Source organism: Camellia sinensis, chromosome 12, assembly GCF_055761805.1.
Source record: "Camellia sinensis isolate YWXY chromosome 12, ASM5576180v1, whole genome shotgun sequence".
Taxonomy (NCBI): domain Eukaryota; kingdom Viridiplantae; phylum Streptophyta; class Magnoliopsida; order Ericales; family Theaceae; genus Camellia; species Camellia sinensis.
The window spans coordinates 56,977,339-56,986,446 of NC_138972.1; the positions used below are offsets into that span (position 1 = coordinate 56,977,339).

At 37.1% G+C, this 9,108-nt stretch overlaps 1 protein-coding gene across 1 annotated transcript; it reads right to left on the bottom strand.

Moving 5' to 3' along the window:
* Positions 1 to 3,103: 3,103 nt before the first annotated feature.
* Positions 3,104 to 4,021, bottom strand: LOC114267765 (protein FAR1-RELATED SEQUENCE 1-like). Its single transcript, XM_028208812.2, has one exon. The coding sequence runs from the start codon at positions 4,019 to 4,021 to the stop codon at positions 3,104 to 3,106; it is 918 nt and encodes a 305-aa protein (XP_028064613.2).
* Positions 4,022 to 9,108: the final 5,087 nt, after the last annotated feature.

A 9,108-nucleotide genomic window follows, 5' to 3' on the forward strand; every position in this document is an offset into this window, starting at 1 on the left:
CTATTTTTCGGGTTGGGCATAAAAAAAAAACTATTTTTTAGGTTGACGTTTTTGCAAAATACACGTCAAACTAAAGGATCTAAAGGAAGTAAGACAAATTGCTGCTCTGAATTGCAACATTTTAGCAGCATTTTTGCAAAATTTCAGCAACATGTTCAGTAACATTTCAACAAAAATTCCAGCAACAGTTCAGCCACATTTCAACAAAAATTCCAACAACAATTCAGCAATATTTCTACAAAATTTCAGCAACATTTCAACAAAAATTTAAGCAAAAATTCTGCAAAAATTCTAGCAACATTTCTACATTATTTTAGCAACATTTCAACAAAAATTTCAGCAACATTTCATCAAATTCTCAACAACATTTTAGTTGTATTGTCATTTCAAAACAAGAGAAATACAACTCAAAATACCCCAATGATCAAAGAACACAACAATATTTTCTATATCCACATGAAAGGCTTTCAATATTACATACATGAATACCATATCCAACAAAAAAAAAAAAAAAAATCAACTCCAAGATAATGACGTGTGATCCACATGATCATGCCCACGCCCATAGTCACGGCCACGGCCACGACCACGTCCATGCCCATGTAGTACCCAAAAAAAAGAAAAGAAAATACTTTTATATCAAAGGAACCATAAAATAAAATGGAACTTTAAATGAATGAATGACAAAATAAAAGAGAAAAGGTGAAAAATAAATTACTTGACTACATGCAGGACTATTCTAGGGTTACGAGTCATAACTGCTTGCATTGTTAAGCAATGCTTGATAGCTTCCGTGCACAAAATACATCGATGGCATTGAAAAAGGCATATTAATTGGCTACCACAATAATTATAGCGATCCTGATTTTCCCTGTCATGTATTGTGTCCCGGACTCGGGTCTAGTGGTTGTATGTTGTTGTCTTATTCTTGTTTCCATCCTTAAATTCTTTGTATTTGAGTTGTGGGATGTGTTGGTTGGATTTGGGACAGGTTGGTTGTGAGTTGAAATAAATGGTTGCTGTCCAGATTTTAGTTTCTTCGCTCGAGCGAGGCTTTTGTCGCTTGAGCGAGCCTTGGGTTTGTGCTTCTTCGCTCGAGCGAGCTTTCTTTGATGTGTGTCTTGGATCAAGCAAGCACTCTTACGCTCGAGCGTGCGTCTGCGTCTCTTTTTGACCTGAAGGTTGTGTTTCTTCGCTCGAGCGAGCCTTCTTGCGCTCGAGCAAGCGAGCTCTATGTTTTGTGTTTCTTCGCTCGAGCGAGGACTTCTGCGCTCGAGCGTGCTTCTGGGTTGCAGACCTGAAGTTTCGCATTGTTCGCTCGAGCGACCACTTCTTCGCTCGAGCGAGGTTCGAATATATCAGTTGGCAGTAGCGTGTTATACATCACTTTTTGATCTTCTTTTCATCTCAAACCCTAGACCCTGCAGCCTCTCTCTCTAAACACACTCTCTCTCTACAAATACACTTTGTTCTAGGGGTTTTCTACCTTAGTCTCTTCGTAAGAAAGTTAGAGCTTCGCGTAGGCTTCGCTTTAATCCGAAAATTTGTGGATTTGGAGCACTTTCAAGTTTCTCTCTTTCTCCTTTGAGTTCCTTCATTTGAGGTAGGGATAATCTACCCCTTCTTATGAGTTTTAACGTAAATTTTAGTCATTTTGTCTAAATGGTGAAATTTGGAAGTTTTGGGGAGTTAGGGTTGAGTTTGAAATTTATGAAAAAGGGGTTTTCCATTTTTGAACATTATATGTATGTGAGACTTGAAATTGGGGTTGATTATGGAATAGGATTGAGATTTGGCCTTGGGGGCAATATTCGAGAAGATGGGGGATTAATGCCCTAATTGAATTTCAAATAATTAATTTGTATAATTAAATTGGTAGATTGTGGAAATATGAAATTGAGTTGAGAATTATGAAATTGGGAAAAACATGAGTTGAATGGTGCAGTTGGATTGATTAATCACTCACCTCTGGAAATGTTGATAATTTATCTGTTTGATAAATTTTATTATCTGTTTAGAAATAACTGCTTTGGGCTATCGGTGGAGGATAGTCTTGATTGTTGTTAGACACTGCATGTTGATTAGGAAAAATTGAAACTAATCAATCGAATTATGTCATTGAATGTGATGGTGGAATTAACACATTAAATATGTTAATTGTTGGGTCATTGTATATGACGACTTGTTAAATATATTGTATATATATATTGTGTGGGAGGAGATAGGGGATGGACTCCATTGATAACTAAGTTGGCCGGAGTGTCCTGGGTGAAAGTCCCAAAACTTTATTTATTTATGGGTGCCGGTTCCTTCGGACGTAGTTCCGTAAAATGGCAGGATTATGGAAGTGATGATTGATAAATGTTATTGAAGTGTTGATATATGAGTTGTAGTCTCATTTTGAATGGTTAAATAATATTGAACTGTGTCAATGAATTGACTTAAGTAATAAAAGGATATGAACGGGTATATGGAAATCTATGTTAATTGATTATGGAAGAATATGAGGTGGTTTGGAATTGTTGATCATTTATCGAATGCTAATGTTTTAGTTAATTCTCATATTATGTTTAGCATATCTCTACTGGGCTTTGGCTCATCCTATAGGGGATATCATTTTCAAGTGCAGGTGATATACCACCTCCAAGGATGTAGCTTGGGAGGTTTAGAGGCTGAAGGCGTATTTTTGTTATTACCTTTTGTGTTACATGTAAATTCAAGCCAATGGCTCAATATGTAAAGAGTTAGAACTCTCCTTTTGTTGTAACCAAGAGTTGACTTGGAAAGTTGTAAGCCCGTAGGGTATTTACTTTTGTTGTCAACATGTAATACTCCTTTTTGTAATGAATACTTTGATAAGTAAATATACTTTACTCTCTAATGTTATATATATTATGGTTGCATGATTTATGGTTTTATTTTGAGGGCGTTACAATAACAAACACATATCAATTTAAATGGTAATAGTGACCTACAAATTGGCATAATAAAACTTCTTATTAAACTTACTTACATCATATGTAGGATACATAAATTGAGACAAAGAGGCATTAACTTGAGGAAGGGTCATCCAGAATGAAGGAGGAAGTTGATGAGCACTTATTTAAAATAAAGGAGTCAGTTGAGGAATACTCGGCGAAAACAAGGGAGGTGGTTGAGAAGCACTCGTCGAAAATAAGTGAGGAGGTTGAGGAGCAACAGATATGGGAGGTTGAGAAGGTTGAGAAGCATTATGTGAATTTGTTTTATTTTTCTTTGCCAACGTAAGCTCCAAACCACATTTTGTCCGCTTTATTCCCTTGCTGGTGCACTCTCTTTTGTTAAGTCCTTTTGGTTGAACTACATTTGTATCCTCTACACCATCCAATTCAAAGCATTCGGGGCATGTGTTCAAAGGGCTTTCTTGTTCAATAGTATCTGAAAAAGGCATAGTGAATTTTGCGCTTAACATGCTTTCAATGATTGCAATTAATTCATTCGCTTTCTCTACCATCATGTTATATGTTTTCTCACTTTCAAAAGCCCTACACTCTACTGCTCTGAATATTTCCATCAATGATCTATAGTGTGAAGTTTGATGTAATCTTACATCAACCTTAATATCATGCCTACACCTATCTTTCACATTTTCAGCTCTTACTTTTTTAGTCCATCTCTTGAGAATATATTGTGAAGGAATCTCTTTGAACTTGAGGGTGTCTCTAAGGATCTTCAAACAATGACTACACAAAATGCCCTTCATTTCAAACTTCCTACAATTGCAAGTCGATGAACCATCACACTCCACTGTCATGTTCCTCACCTTTACACCATCACTATCAAGAACCGTATACATGGTATTCTCACCATCATGTTCAGTTTCTTCAATGTTTACTTCAAGGGATTTGACATACTTATCTTGAAATTCTGCAAATATTTTATTGGTGTAAACATTTGCAGCTTGCTTCATCATCTTCACTTTGATATTCATCCTTGGCAACTTTTGGCATAGAGTATATTTGGCTTGTAACTCTTTGTACATCTTCTTATAAAGAACTCGATCAAAATGCATGAAAAATTTACATTAAGTTATGATCAAACTGAATGAAATCCTTTAAGAAAGCATTAAAGGATTCACTAGTTGGGTGCTACTCATGCCCGCACCCCATGCATTTCTAACATATGGCCAACCCATTTTTCCTGAACCCCAAATGTTAACTTCAACCAATGATTATCTCGTACTTTATACTTGTCAAGCATTTCTTCCCATTTTAACGTAAACTCTTCTTCATCCTCAATGTCGTACATAAATTTGGATAAAACACTCTTCATCCCTTTATCCTTGATGTCCTTATACTTGAAGATAGAATTTGCATGCCTTAATGCATTTTGCATCAAATGCCAAGTGTAAAGGCGGTGGTTTGTATTAGGCATGGCAATAGGTATGGCCTTAGCTATTACAATATCCTGATTTGTAAAAAACTTTCGGAGCCTTACTTGACATCGCCTCCAAGAATCTTCTAAAAAGCCATATAAAAGAATCGGTGGTCCTATCATACATTAAAACTGCGCAAAATATAACAATTTCTCGGTGATGGTTTAATCCAACGAAAGACGCAAATGGTTTATGTACACTATTTTACTTATAAGTAGTGTCGAAAGTCACAACATCACCAAATTGCCCATAATCCATGATCATCTGAGCATCAGCCCAAAATATGTTTGTAATCTGCTCCTCGATATCTAATTGGACCGAGTAAAAAAAAGATGGATTCTCCACTGTTTTCTCACGAAAATATTGCAAAATGCTACATGCCTCCCCATATTCTAAACTCTTTTGCCTCTTCGTTCTCAAATATTTTTTTTGGTCCAGTTACTCCCTTCCACCAGCTTCATTACCCACAAGCTCAAATGCAGCATTAAGACAAATTCCAGATTTTTTGGCTAAATCTATTTCAGTTGCCTATGAAGCAGATATCTTCCTTTGGGATGGTAACATATGCGTACATTCTGCTGGTACAAAGATATGGTTATGTTGTTTAACAAAATCACCAACAAAAAATTTCTCAATATTCCTATCCCATTTAATGATAAGTCGTTGACAACTAGTTCTTACTTCCTGCCTAGGTTTTTTTGTTAACGGATCTCGCTTGTCGACAACCCGAAACCCCTCCTTATTACAAACAAATTGCCTTGAAGTGATTTGCCCCTCTTAGCTCTTGTTTACATAACCCCTTCTAATACAAAAGCCTAGTCTTCCTCCATAAGCATTGTAGAAATCATATGCTTCTTGTTTTGTATCAAATGTCATGCGAACTATAGGCTTCCAATCACAATCACCCTCGTCATTCTCAACAATGTTAGGTTCCATTTCAATGTGCCAAGTCACTTAAAAAATAAATAGGTGGTCAACATTAGCATAAAAACAATAAGTTATGTTTACAAAGTAATATAAATTGAATAAAAACTATAACGCCCTAACCCTTCACACGTCATCGATATTGTCTGCTCCGGGCCATGCCCGAGCGGATTTGTTTTTTCTAGTGGGTCACCCATCTCAAAACTACTCCAGCTTAAGCACGCTTAATTGGGGAGTTCTGCTAGGGATTTCATCACCCTGGAAAAGGCCTCGATGCTATAAAGGGTCTAGATTTTTACTTTTATAGCCCAAGAACTCCCCTTCCATTTTTGATATGGGACACTGGGACCTTACAATCAACCCCCTTAGAGTTGTACATCCTTGTGCAGTAGCCTGCTAGCTTGCAAGCCCGCCCACATGCACCGAGAGACGCTAGGGGCCCACACTCAGTACTCCAAAGAGTCGACTCTGATACTATTTGTAGCGCCCTAACCCTTCACACGTCATTGATATTGTTTGCTTTGGACCATGCCCACACAGATTTGTTCTTCCCAGTGGGTCGCCCATCCCAGAACTACTCCAGCTTAAGCACGCTTAACTGGAGAGTTCTGCTAGGGATTTCACCACCCTGGAAAAGGCCTCGATGCTATATAAGAGTCCAGGTTTTTACTTTTATAGCCTAGGAACTCCCCCTCTATTTTCGATGTGGGACACCGGGACCTTACAATCCGAGTGTAAGCCCCTAGTGTCTCTTGGTGCATGTGGTTGGGCTTGCGAGCTGGCAGGTTACTGTATGGGGACGTGCAGCCCTAAAGGGGGTGAATTGTAAGGTCCCAGTGTCCTATATCAAGAATGGAGGGGGAGTTCCTGGGCTATAAAAGTAAAAACTTGGACCCTCACTTAGCATCGAGGCCTTTTCCCAGGTAGTGAAATCCCTATCAGAACTCCCCAGTTAAGCGTGCTTAAGCTGGAGTAGTTCTGGAATGGCTGACCCACTGGGAAGAACAAATCCGTACGGGCGTGGCCCAAAGCGAACAATATCAATGACATGTGAAGGGTTAGGGTGTCACAAAAACATTACAAGTGTAACACCTGCCCTTATTTAGCTTTTAATTTTATGATTAATCTTACTCAAGTATTTATCTGTGCATAATATGCTTATTTACATGCATCATATTTGTTAATAGATATGTTCATTTATGACAAGACCTGTCTGATTCATTAAATCGTAGGATTATAAAGTTAACTAGTGGACTAGGTGGGTAGAATTGATTCACTTTAATTAGGTCAAGAAGTAATGTAATTACTTAGCTAGGTAATTCAAGTAATAAGACTAATATTTAATTAATCCAAGTTACATAATTTAGATATAGGTATATATCTCTATATATGGACATGTTGAATTCAATTAAAGAGAAAGAGAGACATATAATCTGAGAGAGGGAGTGAGAGAGGGTTCTACAACTTGAGTGAGTGATTAAGAAGAAGAAGGTGGGAATTTGAAGCAAATTCACTAAATTAACCCATCAAGGTAAGAATTCTTCCTAATTTCTTGCATGAGACTAATTTTCATCTTGAATTCATGAAATTTAAGGAAAGAGTGAGGAATTGGGTAGTGTAAGTTGTGTTACAAACCCTAATAGGAAAAATTCTTTCATATCTTTGCTTGAATTACTTGGTTTTGCATGATTCTAAGCTAGATTTCCATGGTTTTGTTGAAATATAGAATCTCCGCATGCATAGGTTTTGCTTTCTCCTTAATCTTGAAATTGTATATGAGCTTGTAAAACTTGGGTTTGAATTTAAGGTTCTATTCTTGAGTTGAACATGGAAATTGTTTGTACACCATGTTTGTTAATTTTGGCCTTTAGTTTGATTGACTTTGGGTTTGATTTTGAGGAATTTGGAACCCCAAAAGCAGAGCAAAAATTCGGTTCTGGAACACCCAGAACCGCATGTACAGCTGGGGAGCCCGCACGTGCGGGAAACACTGGCGCACGTGCGGCGGAAAGGCTCGTACGTACGGATAACAGGGGAGGAATTGGAAACTTTCTGCATAAAAAAACACTTGGGGGCGCACGTACGAAGAGGGTCCCGTACGTGCGGCTGTTTGGTTACCTCAGATTCACTTTTCTGTGTTTACTCCACTCTCGGACCTCCGTTAGCGTGTTTCACACCCGTAATTGATGTCCAATTGCATTGCATGAACATTTAACAAGAGTAAACTACATTTAAACTAATCAATTCCTAAGTTATGGAACTAATTAATTGGGTGTTTGGTGAATTAAGTGAACAACGCTTGTATCTACCTGTGTAGGTCAAACGCCTCATTCCAATCACCTGCAACACGAAACTGACTGTGAGTAACACTACTGTAAAAATATGTTTGATTTAAATTATCTTCTCTCTGCTTCAACTTATGTATTACTCTGATATGTTTCTTATGTTGATGAATGATAATTCTATCTCAGTTTTCATTATTTACTATGACGACCCTGGCACCTATTCATATGAGTACAGTTCTGTCAGTTTCATTTCATGGAACTCCTGTTTAATATGGTAATGGCTATCATATCTGATCTTCGGTCTTCATGACTGCCTCTTCGGTCTTCCTGACTGCCTGTCCAGTCTTCATGACCGTCTGTTCCGTCTTCTAGGTCGTATGTATTTATTGCTTTTGAATATACTACGTAAAATGCTATGCTTCTCGAATGTCGTATAAACCTGCTCAGTTTGTGTTTTATTTTATGTTATAATTATCATTTAAGACCCCCTTATTCAGTTGTTATTTATTGGGCTCTAGCTCATATTTTGGTTTATCATGTAGGTGATCCAGCTCAGGAAAGGACGTAGTGGCGTCGGTCTTGCTCTGGTTTTGTCAAGCTAACTACCGTGCCTCACCGTGAGGTTCCCATTTACCTAAATTTTGAAGTATCCAGTGTTCACCCTTTTGTAACTCACTCATGTGTTTTGGCCAGTTGTCACTGGCATTATAATTGTTGTCGATGGAAGCAAGTTTTCCCTTTTTATTGTCTATTTAGACAAACTTGTAATAGCGCGTTGTACTTCTGCATGTATATATGTGTATATATGTAGCAATGTCTTTTGTTTCATGTGAATTCACAGCTCATTGGACGTTTTGTTTTCTTACATAATAGCTTCTGCTAGCCTCGTTTATTTGCTTTGTTCAGTTAGGCCTTCGGTAATCGCGGATTACTGGTCGGTTACGGCACTAAACCTATAGGGGCAGATTTGGGTCGTGACAACAAGAGTTGACTCATTTTAGCTTACAACATGTTAGCAACATTTCAACAAAAAAGTCAGCAAAATTTCTGCAACATTGGTTATAAATTAGATACATTTCAGCAACATTGATTATAATAAAGCTTTGAAGGCAACATTTCAGCATCATTGGTTTTAAATAAGATACATACACTGTTATATGCAATTTGTGAATACAATTTGTAATGTTGCTGAAATTAGATACATTGGTTATAAATTAGATACATACACGGTTATATACAATTTCTGAATACAATTTGTTTTCTATTTTTTTTCAGTTCATACATAGTTATATTGCAAAAACAGTACATTTCAAAACAAAATCAAAAACAAAAAAAATGCAAAGTCCTAAAAATAGATTTCAAAAAAATCATGTAACAATCTCCCAATCAACACATTCAACAACCAACAAACTTGTATTATCATTAACATTAAAAAAAAATCTGAATTTTTCAAATCAAAACCCAAATATTGGAGAAATTTTGGAG